This window comes from Camarhynchus parvulus, chromosome 9 (assembly GCF_901933205.1).
Source record: "Camarhynchus parvulus chromosome 9, STF_HiC, whole genome shotgun sequence".
NCBI classification, from domain to species: domain Eukaryota; kingdom Metazoa; phylum Chordata; class Aves; order Passeriformes; family Thraupidae; genus Camarhynchus; species Camarhynchus parvulus.
This window is the reverse complement of record NC_044579.1, coordinates 10073804-10095035: the sequence shown is the minus strand read 5'-3', so window position 1 is coordinate 10095035 and position 21232 is coordinate 10073804. Positions and strand designations below refer to the sequence as shown.

The 21232-nt window shown below is 44.3% G+C and overlaps 1 protein-coding gene across 11 annotated transcripts in view; it reads right to left on the bottom strand.

Annotated features, from left to right (window-relative positions):
* The window catches only part of LPP (LIM domain containing preferred translocation partner in lipoma), a 318899-nt gene that overhangs the window by 197377 nt on the left and 100290 nt on the right, over window positions 1-21232 (bottom strand). For all 11 annotated transcript variants that reach the window (XM_030954778.1, XM_030954777.1, XM_030954781.1 and 8 more), the window contains one exon: window positions 3816-4017. In XM_030954778.1, the coding sequence (XP_030810638.1) occupies window positions 3816-4008 (193 nt within the window). In that variant the 5' untranslated portion in view covers window positions 4009-4017. The remainder of the gene's footprint in view (window positions 1-3815; window positions 4018-21232) is intronic.

The window sequence follows — 21232 nt, the reverse complement described above, 5'->3', positions numbered from 1 at the left end:
CCATCTCAGGACTCATCTTCTCCCAGCATGAAGAGAAGATGCTGTCAAACTTCAGACACACCTAGCTCCATCCAAAGACCACCCCGACCCCAGTTAAACTCTTAGAGCTACCGCTCAGACGTCTGGACATTTAATTTTGATTTCCAGCCTAATTCCTCAGCAGCTATACTTCCTGCCAATTCACAATTGTTCACCTTGTAGATAAACATCTTCCCCAAGCTTGAGTAGCTCTCCTCTCCTCTCTCTGTGGGGTAAATACAGAGTTCTGTAAGACGATGAGCACCAGCACTTCCCAGGAACTGTGCTGCTCACACCTTCCAGGATCAGGCAAGGTTAATCCCCTGCAAAGCATCACAGTGGGGAGTGGCAGCATTAAATCCTCCAGAAACACAGCCCAGACCACAGCAGGTGTTGGGAGGACCTGTACAAACAGGCTGTGCCTGCCTCTTGGGCTGCCTGCATGGCAGAGATCTGTGCAGAATGCTAAGCAGGGCTTGGGCCTTATTGATGATGATTACCATTATGATCACTGCTTCTGCCACTACTGCAGTCATACCCAGGGGCCCCCAGGCAGATCCCTGCAAGAGCAAGACATGGTCTCTGCTTTGATGAGTGGATAAATCTGGTGTGAAACAAGCTGCAGCAACTCAGCATGGCAAACAGCACGGAGGGGGGCTGGCAGCACCAGGAAAATTGCTACTTCAGTGGTCTGAACACATGCCTTGAGTGCTTCAAATCACAGTAAAATGTTCCTGTTTATAAACTGTTGGCTGCTGCCATTTCACTTTGTTTCAGTCATGTAACCATTTCTAACCTTCTGCTAAAGTTCCACTAAGCAGCTTTTAATCAGCACCTTCTGGCTGAGTTTCGTGCAGCTATCAGGAAATAAAAAATAAAATTGAAGTCAAGGTGAGACTAAGGAAATGCTTTGGTAGGAGATGGGAGGGAGAGGAGGGTACACACAGCATCTGCTCCACAGTCTTTCACTGCAGTGTCTTTCCCCTCTGCTTTCAATATGATCAAGAAACAAAACCACAAATGTGATCAGCTGAACAGACCCTCTAGTACAAGCAACACACCTACAAAATAATGATAATAATAACCACAAGGCCAGAGGATGCACATTCCTAAACATTAACAGCAATGAGCTGAAGAAATTACCAGGAACAGAATTTGCCAGTCTCCCAGAGAGATTCCAGAACTACAAAGGCTGCAGGGAGCCAATTCCAGTGACACTGCTGGGGCAGCCAAGGCTGTGATGAGCACAGACACTTCTTGACCAATAATAGCAGCAGGACAACCCTTCCCCAGAGCAGGGGTGCTGCTCCCACTCCTCTCCAGAAGAAGGATGCATAGGAAGCTCATGTGCCTCCAGATAAGCAGCTTTGGCAGGGTAGGAGGGATGAAAACACACCAGGGTTTGAGGGGATGCTGCCACTCCCCTACCTACAGACTCACAGCTAACCAGGTGGGAAACACCTGTGTCCAACAGAGGACAAACTGAGGCAAAATGGCTGTGGCCCTGTAAGCAGGGAACCAGTGGGGCCTGGAGCCATCTCCCAGGCTGAATTATTGCTGCAGAAATCAGGGAGGTCATTGAAAAAACAATTAGGGAGCCTGGAAGAGAGAAGGGAGCCATAGCAAGTGACTGAAGCACACTGGGCTATTTCTCACCCCAGCCCTTGCCTGGCAGATCCCAGCAGCCTCATGTTCTCAGGGTTATATATGGATGGTAATGGCTTTGCACGGGCTGCTGACAGCAACCAGCAGCGTGTCACCTTCTGGAAGAGGATTAGCTAAAGCTGCAGGCATGGTGTCACATCACTAAGCCTACCTCTGACCAGGTCTTGGCCAACCCTTAGCTCTTCCAGGCCTGTCAGATAATGATGGGATCTCTAAAAGCCCAGTGTCAGACAAGGCAAGGGACTGGCACAAAGCCCCCTGGGAGCTCCTGAATGCCTCCTGGTTTCCAGCAGACCCAGCAATGCCTGACTGCTTGCAGGACCAGGAACAATAAGAAATGTTTGAGTGCCTTGTCTCCCTTTCCCAGCCTGCAGTGCCTGTTCTGCTCCTTGGGAAAACTTCCTTCCACAAATGGCAAGAAACACAGGATTTTTTTAGAAGGTGATAATGTTCCTGAGCCACATACAATTAGACCTTCAATCACTAAAACACTGACAATTAAGACATACTGGTCTTTTTCACATAAAAAGTCCTGAGCGATCAAGAACACATTTCCCAGGAAAAAAAGGGCCATATTCCACTATTATTTTTAATTGCAAGAGAATTAGAAAAATAAGAATTTCCACTTGACTTGATGGTGACATTTTCTTTGCATTTCAGAAATGGATTATTTTTTACTTTTTTAAATTCCAAATGTCTTTCTCTTCTTATTTCTCACTAAGTTTTGTTATGGAAGGCAGCAGAACAGGTGCATATGACTTCGCTTCTCCCCCTCCAACACATTTTCTTTTTTTGTTCTGAATTCTCCGAAGTTAGAGCGGCAGACAAAAAATACCCAAAACACTCATCAGGCTTTTCCAACTTTCCTATAAAATGTCCTTAACTTTAGAAAATCACTCAAGCGTAAGATTTAATATGCTGCTTTGTTTTTCTTTCTCTTTTCCATTACTCTGTAGTGTTCCTGAAAATGTATACGCTTCCAAAAGATAGAGCAGAAAGAGGAAAAAATATACAGGTGATATTTATCTTATTGTACTCAACATAAAAGAGGAAAAAGCAGTGAAGGAACAATGTAGAGCATCCCAAACCAAATACAAAAGCTGGTTTAGCCATTTTCTTGAATACAGCTGAGCTTTTCTTTGAAGAAAGGTTGGAGAGGAGGAGGGGAAGAACTTCCCCCCATTTCTACCTATAGTAAATCACCAGGAATAGAAATGTCATGCTCTGCTAAAATAGCTACCACTCTCTCCTAAAATCCTTGGCCTTCACTTGTTTCTGCTGCAGTTCCATCACAAACTCTCCAGAGTCAGCCAGGGGCATCTCAGGTGTTCCAATTTGCAGGTTTCCGGTTGCAAGTTCCAGAGGTGCTCCCAGCCATGATGTCCTGCTTCTGGAAACTCACTCCCCTCCATGTGTCCACAAGCCAGGAACCCAAATCCCACCCTTGCTGCTCAACTTCATCTGGACAGGACTTTCACAGCAAGAAGTAGAGGGAGGCTGACACACAGCGACTGGCAGGCATTTGTTTTGCTGACATAACAGCTCCAGAGACCATTGCAATGGTCATCTAAACACCTTCCCAATTATTTCATATTCAAGAGTGTTCCATAGTAGAGGGAAAGAACTAAACTGAACTAAAGCTAAGACAATCCATCCAGCAGACTGGAGAGAAAATACTTCCAGACTCACTGGCCAAATTTATGCCCTACCACTCCCAATTATATTCCAAAGATCAACCCCTTGTTTGTAAAGCATTCCCCTGTGCAGGGGTGAAAGAACCAATACTGAAAAGGGTTGTTTGAGCCTAAGCTCCTTGAATCATCACATGTCAGCAGGGAGCAAACGAGCAAAACCCCTTGAAAAGTACCAGTCCTGGAGATGGGACATCTGCTCTCTCCTAGAACTGAGAAAGATCTGTCCCCATGTCCTCCCCCAGCCCTGCACTTCTCAGGACAGTAGCTACCCAGAGCAAAGGGAAGAGATACCTTCACATCCTTCTTGATTTGAATGACCTGAAAAAGAGAGGCTCTCACAAACTCACCAACAAAGAGCAAATCAAGAACAGCCTGTGTTAGCAGTCAGTTCCCCTGAATGAGGCAGTTGTGGTTCCTTCCTAGAAAATAAATACTCACCATCACCTCCTGGTTGCTTGTATGGGTTGTACTTTGGTTTGGGGGCGACCACAGGCGCAAACTTCTTTGGGGTCTGCTGGGTGGACACGGAGATGCTGGGAGTGCCAAAGGTGTGTGTGGTCTCCATCCTTGCAGTAACGTGGCCAACCGGCTCGTTGGTACTCTTGGGGGGCAGCCAGGATGGGTGGGACATGCTTCAGGTCTGAGGAGACACAAAGAGAGTCACATAGACATTAGGAGTTTAGGCTGGGAAAGTAACAGCTGCAATCCTACTATTTTTCTGGTTTATGAAATCAATCCTACAAAACCCTTCAAAACATGTTTAACTGGTGCATGCTTAACTTTAAATATGTTGTTCCTAATACATAGGACTTTAGATGCAAATTTGTCTTTTTCTCCCCAGCAGGTCAGAATTACTGTTCAGGCTATTGTTGGTACCTGCAATAATCATTGCTATTTTCCTCTTCAAACCAGAGCAGAGACAGGCTGATACCCTGAAGCAGCCCATCAATCCCACCCTGCATTCAGCACAGTAGCAATGTATTTGCCTTTCCCTCTTAGGCCTTGTTGAGTACAATAATGTACAACAGTGCAGGTGCTCTGGGGACAAGTCTAGTCATAGGCAGGCACACACACTTCCAAAATACACTTTTAGCACTTTTTCACATGTCATTTAGGACCCCATGCCCCAGTGATTTTCATTCAGACTTTTAAGACAACAGATTTCAAAAGTAGCTAATCATTCTTGATGCCTCCATTTCTGAATGCCCAGCTTAAGACATTTTAAAAGCATGTCAATTTGGAATAAATGCCAGAATCTCACAACCCCTGACAACCAGGCTCCTTTTAGACTTGTGTAACAAAAAACAGAGGCAGCCCAAATCATTACTTATTTATGAAAATCTTGGCTTTGGCCTCTTAAAAGCCTACATCACTTTTGAGAACTGGGTTCAGATGCTGCTGAAAATGTTGCCCATAAAAATCCTGTTAATTCCAATGAACAAGTGTTTTTCACCACACACAAACCACACTTGCTGGGTAGCCATGATAGTCCTACTGTACCATCAGATGGTCCAATGGAGCTGGATTTGAGATTTGATGGAGAAATGAAGATCCCACATAGGCAAAAGTCAATACTAATTTTGCAGCTCTTGAGCACCCTGCCCATGCACTACTTTGGTGTCAGAACCCCTTAAGGCTACCAAAACCAGCAGGCACCTGTGACCCCATCAGCAAAGATTTGATTTCATCATGGAAAAGGATCAGTGCCAGAGACAGGATCAAGATCTCCACATGGTAGTGCAAGGTGAGCACCTCCAGCTAAGAGCAATGACTGTTAAAACTGATGGATACACAAGTGTGCTTATTCCTACCAGTAAATTTACTTCAAAAAACAGTTTCCTGCTTGAAGAGTAATTTCTGCTTTAAGCCCCAATACTAGGAGGTGACAATTTCCGATCATCTTCCATCTGCATCACTCCTTATGTGAGAGAGGAACTGGCAAGTGCCAAGCATCAGTCCCAACACTTCTGTCTCTTCCTGGCCATGCAGTCTGACTGCTCGATGTGCAGACAGTGGTTTCACAATTCCTACCACCAGTAAGTGAACCTGCTGCACTAGGCATCCAATACCAGTGAAATGAGGGCATTGGAGCTGCCTAAAAATAAGGCAGACAGAAGCATGGCAGGGGCAGCCCAGAGATATACCCAAGGCTGAGCTGCAAGGACATGACTTTTCTCCCTCACAGACCTGCTGTCCAACCCACAGTAAGAGTGCAAAGCATCATTCTGAAAGCAAGAAGTGAAAGGCAGGTCCTCCCCACACGGCAGGAGAGGAAACCAGTCCCAACGGGTGGGGGCTGAGGGCACATGGACCATGGTCCCACCGCCTGGCACTTCCCAGCACCAACAGCAGCCCCTGTGGACCTGGAAAATGACTGCCACTCCAGCAGTAAGATTCACCTACACTGTTGTCTCCTCCTCCTACATCCTTCAAAACCATAAAAGCAGCAATAAAACTCAGACAACTATCTAGGTCTTAAGAGCAGAAAGCAATGAGGGCAGTCAGCCCTAAGAGCTAAACAGGACAAGCCTGCACTCTGCAGAGTTATTACATCCAAAGATGACTGTACCTTACCCATTGCTAAAAGCATCCTGGAGTTTAATTCTGACAGGTTTTCAGCCTCTGGCTTGACATCTAATATGAAAGAGCCTCCTGCTACAATGAAGCACCCTCAGACCCTGGACATTAACTCCATGCTGATTCAAAGCTAAAGAAAAAAATCCCATTACTGACTAGATTATAACCATTCCTGTTCTGGAATGTTCCTTAACCACCCCCAGGCAGCATGCCTTGGTCCCACTGAACCCTCATGGTCTGCTGGGCTGATGACAGGGATGGGTTGTGTGATGCACAAACCAAGAATATCTGCTCCAGTAGCCAGGTTGCACAGCACTGAGCATGGCTGAAGACAATGAGAGAATTTCAACAAATGAGCTTAGAAAGCAGACTGCTCCTATGGACAGCTTGGGAGCAGGGAGACCACAGGGCTGTAACTCAGCTGCTGACTGTAAGCTGGCACACAGCTCCCTCTCAGCTAACCTCTAACGCCTTTGTTTTGGCCATGGTGGTATTTTCTAATTGTTTCCCCATTAGCCTTTTCTCTTCCTCTTTCTCCCCATCTCATTTTCTGTTATGCATTTACTGCCACTCGTTTTTGCTATCTGTGCCCTGACAGTGTTTTCAGCAAGTTCCCTTTTCCTCGTCTGTTCTAGCCTCAGCTCCCCAGACTCAATTAAATTTAGCCTAACTACTCTGCAAGATCACAGAAAAAGAAAATGAATTAATTTCTTTTTAAAAGCTGAAGCTAAACTTCCGAGCTTGCTATTATTTTCCCTCCATTTTGGCTGGAAAAAGGCCAAAAGCAAGGAAAAATCTAAGGGACAGTGGCTTGCAGACAAGCACAGCCCACCTTTCAGCAGACTTCTCCATGGTGGAGCACCATGGCTAATTCAGAGTCACCAGTGCTCTCTCTCCACTCCCTGCAATACTGCCTGGTTTTCCATCAGGAGCTTCTTTGGAGCAGAACATTTGTGATGTGCACAAGTAACCAAAATAGCACAGGAAAACCGGGGCCTAATTCCCTTACTCTAAACTTACTCTTACCCATGTCACTGCCTGAGTGTCACGGTGGTGCCTGTGCTTGGACAGGAACACCCAATAGGTAACAGCAGAGCTTTTCTGGCTAGCCAGCAACACAGCCAGCAAACACCCATTTCACTTTTGAGCTATCTTCTTCCATTAAAAGTTATTTTTCACTGCAATGTTAGCCTAAAGATTAAATCTACAGCTGCCCCCACATTTCTGCTCCAAGCAAGAAATTTGTCAGGCACTGTTTGCATTCATTGAGCCCAGTCCTGGCAAACCTCAGTAGATCCAGCCACGAAACAGTTAACTCAGCAAGGCTGGAAAAGCCTTCGTGAGCAGAGCCCATGTCCCTGGGAATCCTCCCAGAGGGACAGACACCTCTTGCTCCTCTGTCAGTGCCACACCTCTGCCTTGGCTGAAGCCTTCTGCATGTTTGCCTGCCACCCTCCCACAGCCATCCTTGGTCATCCACAGCTCACAGCTCCATTCCTGATCTGACTGCTACAAGCTTTTTCTGTAACTCCTTACTCACTGACCACTCTGGCAACACCCCCTGCCCAAATTCACTGCCTCATCCCCCTGAGAAAATCCCTTAAATCTTCTCTGTGTCACTGCTTTGAAAGTCTCTCATTGATCAGCTTGACTTACCCTGAACCATCCCAAACCACTGCTCTGCAAAGCTTCTGCTGAGCTAAAGATTATTTGTTATAAAGCATATGCAGCCTCAACTGAAACAATGCAAGTGTTGGAGAACCCAACACAGCGTTAGGTACATTGTTTGGACAAAAAATTAAGCACCATAATCACAGCTTCTCCTTTATGTCTGGCTTAAGATTTAGCTAGATCCACTTTCAACCATTGCATTTTGTAATGCTCCTGTCATCTGCAATACAGACTTGCCTCTCTTCCTTATGTAGATCCTTTCAGAATGCAGTCAGATCATTGCTTAAATCAAACCAAAACATTTAAATTAAGTATCAATTAAACTCCCTGTAAAGGGCAGATTTCTCTTGATTCTTTCATGTATGTTTACTCTGAACTCTCTTCAATTTTCCAGCTACCTTTTCTGAAATGGTGGCTGATGGCGTAAGACCATTTTTAAGAATAGTACCTTAAAATAGAAGAGGTAAAATGATGAATAATATCAAAAACAAAAACCTGACTGAAATCAGCTGTGGATGCCTGAGGTTCTGTTATCCTTCCTTCCTTGGAAGCATTAGTCATCACCTACTTTTGGAGGCAGAGGATAAGACCAGACTAACCATGATAAATAGCATTAAGAGCTAAGAGTGAAATCACACTGCATAAATAAGGCAAACAGTGGGCTCTGCTTCTATCATTAGGAGGATCTTAGTGCTGTAAGTTCAGAAAATTCTAACCATGAAAGAATACACCACAGCAGAGGAACTGGAATCCATGAATCCCAAGCTGAGACCGCATTATCTAAAAATGTCAGACCAGGAATATCAATAGCAGATAATACCATGCAGTAATAACAGCCTGACAAGGTTTTTTCACTGCCTTTTTCTTTTTTCAAATGTGTGGGCATAAGAGCTTGTTTTTGCTTTTAATTACAGGATGTCATTCACCTTTGAGAAGCAAAGGTAAAAAACTGAGAGTTTCAAGTCAATTTCTCCTTACATGTGATAAGCAATGGAAGGGTAGAGTACCAATTTGTCTGCTTTTGAAATTGTACGTACATTCATCTCTGAGACAGGTTGGCTTTTCTGTGATTAGACTGTACCCAAATAAATCTCCATTTCATTTTCATATTTGTAACATGGACCAAATACTCCTTGGATGTTGATGGACTTCGCCAAGACAGAAGATTTTGTCCCTGAGTTAATTAAGCTAATGCTTCGTAGCGGGTAGCAACAGTATTTAACAAAAAATGAGCAACAACCGTCTGTGCTTACAGACTGTCTGCTCTGTCTTCCATCCCACGCCTTCCTAAATTCACTGGCTTGATGTAGGTCTATGATGTTCTGTCTTAGTATCACCCATGCACAGTGAACCATTACTCCTAAGGCCAAGAGACTGACCAGATACAAGGAATTAGGACCTTGTTTGTTGCCAGTAGATACAACTGAAAGTTGTGCTGGGGCTTTTCTCTGATACACAATACAAGCATCACCTTCCCATGATAACTCAAGTTTGTCTTTAAGTGTAGAAAGGCAAACTGCATCCTCCCCACTCTTTCTTCTCTTCCATCCAAGTAAAAGAACTCCAAGAGAAAAGTTTTGACTTTACGTCATCTTCCAAATGAAGTTTAAAGAACAGCTCTAGAACTAAATGAAGAGGACATCCTTCACAATGCAAAAATCATGCCACTCATTGTCCCCTTCTGTTGGAGCTGCAACCTGCATGTCTGGATGTCTCTCCTCTAAGCTGATTTGTCTTCATTTTTCTGTCTGAAATTCCCCAAATCACAAACCTCAAATGCCCTGCTAAAATACAGTCCTTTGCTTTGTCCTTTTCACCTCCAGTCTTCTAATTAGTCAAATGCAGTGACTGAGGCTGACCAGAGAGATTAGCTCTTTACAAACTCCCAATGCTGCTTGTTTTTCTTGGCACTGTTCCCCTCTGAAGGTTAGATAAATTTATTTCTTCATTTATGGTACATGATCTCTAGCCATGCTCTTGTACTTCTTGTGGCCTTCAAAAGAGGGTATAATGTCAAAATTCAGGTCTTATTTGAGGTCTTTAACCAAACATAGGAAGTGCCATAGGTACTTAAATTCAGCACAAGCTCTCCTGGGATGCTTTTCCCATATGGTACTACTTATTCTCATCAATTTTACATCATATGGCAAATTATGTGATTTGGGGAATTGGGAGTCCTTGGGAACTCCCTTAATCATTGCTGATCTGCACAACATCTCTAACTGAATTTAACTCCTGAAATATTAAGCAGCCCAATAATGCTCCTCCCTCAAGCCCCCCAGCAGCAAATTGAGTCCTGACCTTCATCGTGAATTTCAGGAACAACTCTGAGCACTGGGAATCCTGTGCATGGTGCTGGTGTGACCGCTACCACCAGTGAGCAGTGAAGCTCTAAGAGTCAACTGAGCCACCACAAGACTGAGAGGTGATGAAGAGGAATGGAAAACACCATCACTCTCCAGTGACTGCCCTCCTGACCCTAGGCAAACTCAACGCAGGTGGACTCCAAGTTCTTGTGGCAAATACCTCCTCAAGATCAGGTTTCTTTGCTTGCACCCATTTTACATGGTTTATGCACATTTTCTAATGCTTTAGCGTAGTCTTTCACAGCAGGTATCAGCTGGAGCAAGTTCAAATCTGCCTCTCAGACTCATAGTTTATTTTGATTGCCTGGATAAAGCAAGGTTTTGTATCTTTATCCCAATTCCCTCAAAGTAAAATAAATAAATGAGTAAATGAAATCAAAGACACTTCAGTTAAACAGGACTGAGAGCATTTGCCTATTTCCTGCTATGGGACATCACTAATGTAATCAGAGGAATGAAAGGAAAAAGAAACCTAGTTAGAGCACTGATTAATTATTCCTCAAAGAATATAGTCTGGTAATATTTTATTCTGGCTTTAACAGCTTCAATCAAACTTCCATGGGATCCTCCAGAAGACCTGACTTAAATTCCAAGTGCACCCAGGTATGAGGAAGTGGTTGGCCCAGATGACATACAGAGATCCCTTGAGGGATTAAAATCAATTATTTTGTGACTCAAAAACCCCAGACTGACAGCTGTGACTTCATCTGCAGTCAGAAGGGTTTCATGGAATCACAAACCTGCTGAGCTGGAAGGGACCACAAGGATCATCGAGTCCAGCTGCTGTCCCTGCTCAGCACCATCCCCAAGAGTCACACCATGTGCCTGAGAGCATTGTCCAAACTCTTCTTGAGCTCTGCCAGGCTGGTGCTGTGACCCCTTCCCTGGGGAGCTGTTCCAGCCCAACCACCCTCTGGTGGCAGAATCTTTTCCTAATATCAACCTAAACCTCTCCTGACACAGCTTCAGGCCACCCCCTCAGGTCCTGTCACTGTCAGCACAGAGAGGAGATCAGTGCCTGCCCCTCCTCTTCCCCTTGTGAGGAAGCTGTGACTGCAATGAGGTCTCCCTCAGCCTCCTCCAGGCTGAACAGACCAAGTGCCCTCAGCTGCTCCTCACACAGCCTCCCCCTCAAGGCCCTTCACCATCTTCATTACCTTCCTTTGGGCACTCTCTAATAGTTTCATGTCTTTCTTACATTGTGGTGCCCAGAACTGTCCACAATATTCAGCGTGAGGCCAGCACAGTGCAGAGCAGAGCAGGACAATCCCCTCCCTTGCCTGGCTGATGAATCCCCAGGACACACTTGGCCCTCCTGGCTGCCAGGGAATGCTGGCTCATGTTCCACTTGCCACCAACCAGGACCCCCAGGTCCCTTTCCATGGCACTGCTCTCTAACCTCTCATTCCCAGTCCATCCATCCATCCAGGGTTGCCCCATTCCTGGTGCAGAACCTGGCACTTTTTCTTGTTGAACTTCCTATGGCTGGTGATTGCTCTATCCTCTCATTTATCAAGGTCTCTCTGCAGTGCCTCCCTGCCTTTGAGAGACTCACCAGCTCCTTCCAGTTTACAGCAATATATTGTATTCCACTTAAGATATGCCAGCAATATCACCTACTGGCAATGCAACATTATATTCCTTATTTTCTAGTTGCAATTATTTGCAAATGAACAGAGCTTGTGCCCATTCTTTTAATAACCAATACCTGAAAAGTAACTTTTTTCCCCTAGCTGCATCCACAGTTCATCTGTTTTTCATCACATCCATGCCAGTTTGACATGTGACTTTCACTGTACACTCTTAATCACTACAACTTCTACAGTATTACTGAGACATAAAAGAAAGACAGCAAGTATGTAGTGGAGACTGCAAAGGTGTGATGGTAAAGAACAGTCTCTCTGGTACAAAGATGCTTGACAAAAGTTAATGTCATCATGAAAATAGTTCATCAGATATCAACCCAATGCTGCAATTATTCCTACTTCAAAACCTTGCCTCTGAGACAATTATGATATCAACCAAGAACCCACCCTTAGATTTCCCACTTTGTTCATTTTTCTTGTATCAGCTTCAGTAGTGGAAAAGGTAGAAGGGCAAACTAAACATAAAACTTCTTTCCCAGTATAATTGCATTAGGAGTTTTGGGATTAGATGCTGGCTATTTGAATTTGGCTGCTGCTGCAAAACACATGCATAAAAGCTGATGAATGAGATCTTCCTTTTACGGCCATGTCACATCCTGGTGTCAGATGACAAACTAGGCTTTAAAATCCCAATAAATTGAACTTGACTTGTCCATGTGAACTGAAACAAAGAGATCATACTGGCTCCCTGGAGATAGATAGATCTATCTAATCTAATACAACTCTAATGACTGCATTGCAATTTCACCAGAGAGCAAGCTGATTCTTGGCTTCTGTGGCATGAGACAATCCTCAGCTACTCCAAACATAATCATATTGGATAAAACACCAATCCAAGGCCACAGCTACTTGTGGTCACAACAAACCCCAAGGCAATTGTAACAGAGAAGGCAGACCGGCTGGCTTACTCAAATACATTTTATTCCTGAACCTAAGGACCTAAGCCAGGAGTTAGCTCTGAGCCAGCCAGATTTCTTCCAATTGTTATAGCCTCTTCCCCTGATAACTTGACCTACACGTTTTCGAGGATGTTGCTCTACCACAAAGAAAAGTTTGAGATGCATGTTTCAGAAATTTGTATATAAAATAAGAGAGGAAATATATTAAAAGAGACAGCAAAAGCAGGAATTATGCAAAAAGGTTATTCTGGGAGTCTCAGATCATGAGCTCCCTTACACAAATACTATTTTCCTGCATACAATTTATTTTCAAGACCTTTCTGCCAAAAAAAGCTGCCTTTATTCCTTCTGTGTATTCAATGTCTTGCCTATAGCACAGCTCAGTGCTTGGCTTCCTACTTCAGCAAGGGACTGCCAAGCAACACAGAGCTTATCCATCAAATAAAATTATTAAGGGACTGGACTTCCCAACTGATGGAGATGTACTGAAATCAGGCATATCAAGAGTCCCACTTAAGTGAAAAGAAAACAGGACAACAAGAACTGGCAAGGTTAAGGCTGTTGGAACAAACTCAGGTACTTTGGATGCTGATGCTGGCTGTAAACAAGGAGGAATTGTGCAGAACTAACATGCAGCTCAGCTGTGAGATATCAACAAGACCCCAGTGGGATCAAATGGGACCATGGCAGCATATTGACACCAAGATAATTGTATTAGCTCTGCAGAGCAGTGTGTGTGGCTCAGCCTGGGGAGAAACAGCAGGGATCTGAGCTCAGTGGGAAACTGATAGAGTGAGGAAGGAAACAGTGCTGAACTTGAGGTCCTACCCAGCAAGGCTGGGTGTAGGTGGGTTTTGTATTTATGATGGGGCTCCCTGCACTTCACTCCTCTTCTAAAACAGCTGTGAATGCAGGAAGAGTCAGATGTTGCCTCACCTGGAAGAACACACATCTGCTACTGGCAGTCTGAACCCCAAGCCATCAAGAGGATTTCTGTGAATGGAAAAGGAGCTGCAGCTCAGAATACAGGCACAGCACAAACCCCATTAAGAAAGGAAGCATGTGTGGGTCTGTCACCACCATAACCTTCTGACAGAGCCTCATGGAGCTGGCAGTAGAATCCAGACTTTGACACTGTAGTGCCTAAAAATCAAGCAATTAAATCTATTAATGAGCAGGAACGGTGTCCAGGATCAAAATCATCTTTAATCCCAGATTCTCTTCCTCCCAGCTGATCCACTTAACTTTTCCTCCCTCAGATCCCAAGCCATCCTGGAAATCACAGCTCCAGGCACCACAAATCCCTGGATGACTTTTTCCTGAGCCTTGCACCAAGCTGTGTCTTGGTTTTGGTAGCTCAAGTTATAGCACTTTGCAAATAATCAGGGGAAATAGCCTTTTTCCTATGGCAAATCCTGTATCTTAAAACACAGAAGAGTGATAGCTGCCAGATGACTGGAAACTGATGTTGCAGAGAGATTGCTAAAGGAAGCAAGATATTTGAGTGTATGAAAACTGTAAGAAAGGAAGTGCACAAAACTCTCTGTATAAACAGTCAGGAAAAAGACTACATTTCTCTCGAGTTTCACGACAACAGGTGACTTGACATCAGCAACACACAAGCACTGTCTTCTTGTCTCCCTTCTGCAACACAAAGCAAAAATAGAGGTTTAAATTGCTTCCTTCTTAAAGAAGCTGAAAGCCTGCAGTACTGTCAGGAAAGACAGAGGATCTCTGCAGGCTACCAAGTTCTGCTTTTAGCAGGAGACTAAATTATCACCAACTCTAGGTAAGGCTTGCTGTGGCTTTGTCCTGGAAAACCTCCAAAATGAAGAATCCCTTGCTACCTCGTGACTTGTACTAGTGTTACACTATTTTCCCAAAGAAAATGCTTTTCCAGCTCTCCAGCTGAATCTCCCAATCCATTATGCACGTTCACAGCACTTTATGTGGCCATCTGGACAGAAGCATTTGGCTCTGACATGTCCAGAAGGCCCCTGGCAGTAGTCACAGGCTGCCATCAGATCACCCCTTTGCCTCCTTTCCACCAGAAACAGAAGCCAAAGCTGTCCCAACCTAATCTTGTAGGCCATGTGCTGTCAGCCCCTGACTGACCTTCCTCTGGACTCTTTCCACCTCTTCACCATCCTATTTCAACTGGTGGACTCAAGACTGGGTAACAGCCTCAGCAGTAGTGAGGAAAGGAAACTCATCTCAGTCTACAGTCCAGGCTCCTCCTGAAGCAGCCCTATATGTAGTTTACTTTACTGACAATCACAGCACACATTGGACTCATATTTGACTGGGTGTTCACTGCCTGCTCCACATCCCTTTGTCAGGAAATAAAAAAGAATAAAAGGCATATTTTTAGATGGTTCCTAAGCTGGAGGAGCTCACCATGCCATGGCTACATTGTAGAAGGGTAGGTCACAAGGTGGTGTTAGCTACGCCTATGCTATTGCAATAAACATATGACACATAATGACATACAGCTCATTAAGAAGACACCTGTTCAAAGAGGGGGAAAGGGGTGTTCTTAAAGCACAAGAAAATGGGTGAAGGGGAATATTAAAAGCAAAGGCAAAGCTGATCGTGACACTGTGGAGTGCATGAAGATAAAGCTCTGGTTTAGTATCCATAGAGCATTGGTTCTGCTCTGAACAGAAACTCATGACAGAAGACAAGTGCTTGAAATTTGATTTTCAATTCTACTTTGAAACTCATAAAAGCACCAAGCACCAGCCCAAGAAACTATTGCTCTTCCCTTTTAACTCAGTGTCCATTCATTCAAGAACAGTGATATGCAAAGCTCTGGGAGATAATTCCCCAGCTGGTGCAAACCACAGTACCAGCAACGAAGTCAACCCAGCCAGGCATCCACACCAGCCTTGTGAGCTTGCTAAACAAGCTCATCCTGCTAAAAAGCCCACCCCAGTTGCTCCACCACTATCACTTTGCTGCCTTCTGTTTTTGACCATCCAAATTAATCATTTGTTCCCCTTTCCAAAAATCAGTAGGAAGTTCTGTTGTGACTAAAGAGTTTTCATACTAGACTGGCCACATCAGTTCCCTAGATGCAGAACAGCTCAAATCTGACAGTCTCCAGGAAAATATTCTGATTCTCTTTTACCTTCACTGCACTTTCTCCCAAAAGACTGGCAGAGGGTGATGGAAGAGAAGAAATTAATCATGAGCAGAGGGTACTTTTAGAGGGAAGAACAAAACTTTTAATATATCCAATGATTTTTATATGCCGCTGCATTTTAGCCACTGCTGGCAACCACTCGTTTTTGAGCTGTGCTAGGGCAGGCAGCTGGGTCCTGCAGCTGGTAAGTGCACACACAGCTCCATTTATCAAATGCCCTTCAGTAGTTGCTACCACTATCTCTCAGGTCTGAGGCAAAGCATGTTCCCACACACAACCAAGCATCTGAAAGGCATTTCGGCATGCCTCTGCTGTGTAATGCACATATTTCTCTTTCCAAGTAACACAGCTGCCAACACCTTAATCATTCCTTGGGGACCTTCAACACATGAGCCCTTAAGTGCTTCATTACCCCCAGCAGCTCCTGCAGAGCTCACATCCCAGGTGAGCTGTACACAGCTCCCTGTCAGCTACAGAGAGCAGCCTGAGCTGCAGGAGAGCAGGATGTGTGCAAATCAGATCTAACAGCCTATCTTCCACCACTCTTCGTTTCCACAAGTTTGGCCTCATTTGCTGCAAAATATCTAGGACAAAAGGCAAGGCAGCATCAAGAAACCACATTTGAGACTAAAATCACTGTGTGTTTCTTTTCATGAGATCCTGTGGGAGAGAAGATGCTTGCTCCTCCGCATGGACACTAAGGGGCTATGGAGACCAGTCAAATAACCTTCACTAAAGCACCTGAGCTGTGTGTACCTCCCCAAAGCCTTCTTGGTTTTAAGTTAGAAACTGCTGCCTCAAGTCACAAAATATAGTGTTTTGAAATTGTATTGATATGTTCTTGGCACAAAAGAAAAATAAACTGCAAATGCAACCAATACAGAAACTTGAGCTGCCCTTTGTTTCTGCAGGGATTAAAACACTAAGGGGAAAATGTAAGCAACAAAGTCCATTGATCCATGGAAAGATGCAGTCTGTTAGGACTGGTACACAGATACCTATTTTGAAATTAGCTTGAGCATATGAAGGCATAACCTACCCTTTGAAGCTTTTAGATTGCTCCATCAGATTCCTTGAAATGACACTGATGGAGACATCATCACAAGGAATCGCTTCCAAGTCAATCTCCTTTTTACAACAAGATACCCCGATTTTTTTGTGAAGCACCTCCACTAGGGAACAGCTTCACCTGCTCTCTTCATGGCAGCCCCACTGTCCCTCCTCTGCAGCTCCCCCATCACCCAGAGCCTTTCCAATTGAAGTTATGATCAAATGGCTCAAAATAATGTAGGAAGGTTAATTAATCATGCAATGAATACAAACTTACACACATAAGTATGCATAGACATGTGCACATCCCTGACTTTTTTATTCTGCATCATTAGCTCAGGAAACTGGTAGAGGCAAAGAATAAGGAGAGAAACCAACAATTGCTCACATGGATCAACACTTCCAGGCTCTCTCTTTTGCAGCTCATCTCACTCATACTTGTGGTTTCAACATGTGATTCACATTAGGCCCCCTCTGCTCGCCATTTGATGGTTCTGCTAAACAGATGTGAATTTATTTAGTCACAGAGCTTGCTCTTTACACTGCCTCTTTGTAGAACAGATGGGCTTTTTTTTTTCCCTGTTCAACAGTGTTCAGACAACGATCATACCCAGTGCACAGGTTTGCTTGGCAATTTCAAAGGAAAAGGAACAACACGTGAACATAGGCACGTTCTCACAGGAGTTCTTTTCAGCAGCCTGGACACACCACAAGAGGTGACGGCCCTGATGGAGAATGCCAAACTGCAACACCAGGAACACCCAGACAAGACCAAGATCCTCAGGGATCGGCCCCAAAAATTCAAGCAAATGAGTGATGGCATGCTGCACCTGGCAGGGTCCAGAAGACACCCACCACAAAGCTCTCCTGTGAAAGCTTGAGTGGAGAGGGAGCTGAATGAAGGGTAGGCTCCTGCAACATTCATGGGGACATGAAAACATGGCATCTCCTGGGACTCTTCAGCTTGGTGAAATAGCCGGGAAAAGCTATCCACTCCCTGTGTGGGCATTCTTCTCTCTGCACTCAGAGAGCCTTTGGCACTAGATGAAGCAGAGCTGCACAAAGGCCCTCTCAGAGCAGAATAAGACTGCCCACATGAGAAGCACGCTTGGAACAGCTATTGCACTTTAAATTCACACCCTGGCTTTGTTTTGCAATGGTTTCCCTGTGCAGAAGGGCCCTGGGCTTCAGATTCAATTCCTCCGCATGTTATCAAGAGCTGAGCACTGCTCCCATCTGAGCATAGGATGTGGCCTATACCAGAGGCCAAATCACAATCTTGGAGAAGGATGAGCTTCCCTTTTACTTTGCACTATCCTGTATATGGATGCACCTCTCTATTGCTTCAGGAACACAACACTGATGACTTCACCCTAGCAAATGGCCCTGCTATGTGGATAAATCATCTCTGCTCTGCCACAGAAACCAAGGACATGAGTACACGGCACACATGAATGCCATGCCCACACGTGTGCAAACATCTAATCCCTCTCCAAAGCTGCAGTCTTGTCCCTCAGACACATCTTTGCTCTCCATGCACTGCCCACCTGTTACAAAGATGACCTCAGTTTCTACCAGAATATACTTAGGATTCAGGATTAAAGGTAACATTTTTTTTATATATATATATATACATATATATATAAATATATATATATACACACACACACACTTACTTTAAATGTAGTTATATTAAAATTTGGTTTTCCTGAGAATGAAACTCCCAATTTCAGAAGGAAAGTAAAAGTGGAATTCTCTGCCTGAAAGGCAGCCGGGACACAGACATTAACACACTCCCTGGGGGCCCTAAAGCTGAACATTTCCAAAAGCAGAAAAATGTGTGGCTTTCTTTTGGGGGGGCATGCATACAATTAAGCAGTATTAAAAAGCTAGTAGGTATTAGGCAGAAAAATATTTTCAATAATAGAAGACTGGGACTGAAAAGGACAGCTGAGACCTTGCAGGGCAGCAGGCACTTCCAGCTACAAAGCACTTTGTGTCTTCTGAGAGTTTTTCCTTTCTTTTTTTCTTGGCAAGCTCTGAAACACCACAGTATAATTTTCATTCCTATTAATGACCGTGCCATCCAAATACCCTGTGTATGGACCATACACCAGCACTTCATTCTTTTCTACATCTTAAGCAGAAGCAAAAAAGCAAAACACTGTGAAAGAGACCTTCATAAGCATAAAGCAAATTTATGTGCCCAATTCCCAGAGGCTGGTTGCTTAACCTTCAGTATGAGACTTCAATAACTTTGAGCATTCAAACAACTTTCCTCCATGTGAGACAAACGAAATTCCCTCCTGCTTTGTCCCACCTGCTCTGCAGACCTGGTGGGGGTGGTGCTCCTGCTGGGGCAGCACCAGTAACAAGACAGAACATGGCATCAGGAACAGGGCTCCCAGGCATCCCTTCAGGAAGTGTGGAAGAGCTTTCCAGGCATCACTCTCCATCTGCATCCCACCTTCCCTGTCACCTCCACCAAGGCACTGAGGACAACTTTCAGCTCCTCCTTCACAACATTTTGAGCTTAGAGACAAGGTGTGGTCCATAAAAGCAAAGTGCACAGAGCCAAAAGGCATCCAAAATTTTAAGTATGGATATAGAGATCTCAGTGGAGGGTTAAAACTGAGGGGGAGCAGAGCTGGCAAAGGCTCATGATGGATAGCAGTGAGCTGTTCAGAAGAAAATTAAGAAAACATTTTGAATTCCCTCCTAAAAGGGAACAAATAGGTCCAACACTCCAACAGAAGGGGATTTTTTGCATCTCTGAATGATAGTGCTTCGCTTCCATGGCCTGCGGCTGCATGGGAAATTCAAAACTATTTCTCTGAAGAATTCACTTGGACAAGCTTTATGGCTTTGATCAGTTAACTATTTTTTAATGTTAATCCACCCCAGTGATATTTGTCCTCCTTTTCCCCATGTGCACAGAAGCACAGACACAGACAAACACTACACAAAAGCAAACATTAGCCAGATGAACAGTCAGGAACAACGACATCCAGAGCCCATAACCAAACACCAACTCCATTATGTTTTATTCCTTTCGATTCTAGCAGTTCAATATCCTTTGGCCCAGTATGACCCACTAATGGAAATTTAGGAATCAAATTTTGGAGCCCAGCAGGTATAATGCTTACGCAGTGATTTGGCCACAACTACTCTCACTCAAAAAATGTAAATAATTTCCCCTAAAAGTTGGACTAAATCACATGGTTGAAAGACCTTATTAGAAACATAAGAGAAACCCCATCAAGTAGCCCAAGTCCTCCCTGTCCTCCAGATTAACAAATAAAGGCGCAGAAGTAGTGATTTGCTGACATCTATGAAGCAAAGATTAAAACAAGCCAAGAGAAGGACTGAAATTACCAGACACCCATCAGCTCACTGGAATTGCTCTAAGGTCCCCCACAATCTCAGGTGTAGAATCCAAGCGCCAGGCTAAGCAAAACTCCATTTACAAGCTCAGCATACAAATTTGTCCTCTTGTTTAGGGCACCAAAGCCTAAATGTGCACCCAGAACATGCTGGCTATCTAAGCCATTATTCAGTTATCAGTCCTACTGGTTGCACCATTGTGATATCCCATTACATAAACAGCAAAAAAATGCCACTACACCAAAAAAAGACCCTGAGTAAGGGACAGTCCCTGCTCTGCAGCACCTTTGGTATTCAGGCTGCTATCTGAACTTTGCTTGCTGTCTTTAAGTAACAGATTCGGGCAGTATTTCCTGTGGCAGAGAATTACACAGGCTGATTATTCTCTGTGGAAAAGTGAAGAAATCCTGGAAGCAATTTTCTGTCTCAATTGTTCCCAGAGTGCAGGAACAATCTCTTAGTCCTCTTCCTATTTTCTGCTCAATGCCATCCAGGCTCAGCGGGCAGAATCCATCACGATGATGCCGCAGGTCTGGGTCCTGCAAACACTCACCCAGGTGAAACCTCACACATGAGCAGCCCAACAGGCTTCAACCAGTGTCAGCCCTGACCTTGGCCACAAAGGCTTCAGGGGACAAAGAATGAGACAGATGAGAATTCAAAGTACCTGGGAAATGTTCAGTTCTGGGTAGGATCGGGCTTATCTCAGCAGAATAACACAAATGAAATCTTTCTGATGCACACTTCTTAACCTCGTTCTTTTAAATTCACTCTCAGGCACATGGTGTGATTCTTGGGGTGTCCTGTGCAGGGTTAGGACTTGGACCTGATGATCCTGATCCACCCTTCCAACTCAGCATATTCTATGATAATTTTAAAAAATCAAGGAAGATCAGTTGTACTTGAGAATTGCACATCACAGGCAAAGCTCCTAAGAAAAAAGATCATTTTCTCAAACTAAAAATTTTAAAATTTCATTATCATGGGGGGCAGGGGGGAAGGACAGATATTTTCTACAGGTATAAACGCCCACACTTCTAAGACAAAAATCTAAGAGCTGATGGCTTTCTACCAGAGTCTGAAACCATTCCTGTGCAAAACCACTGCAAGTCTGACC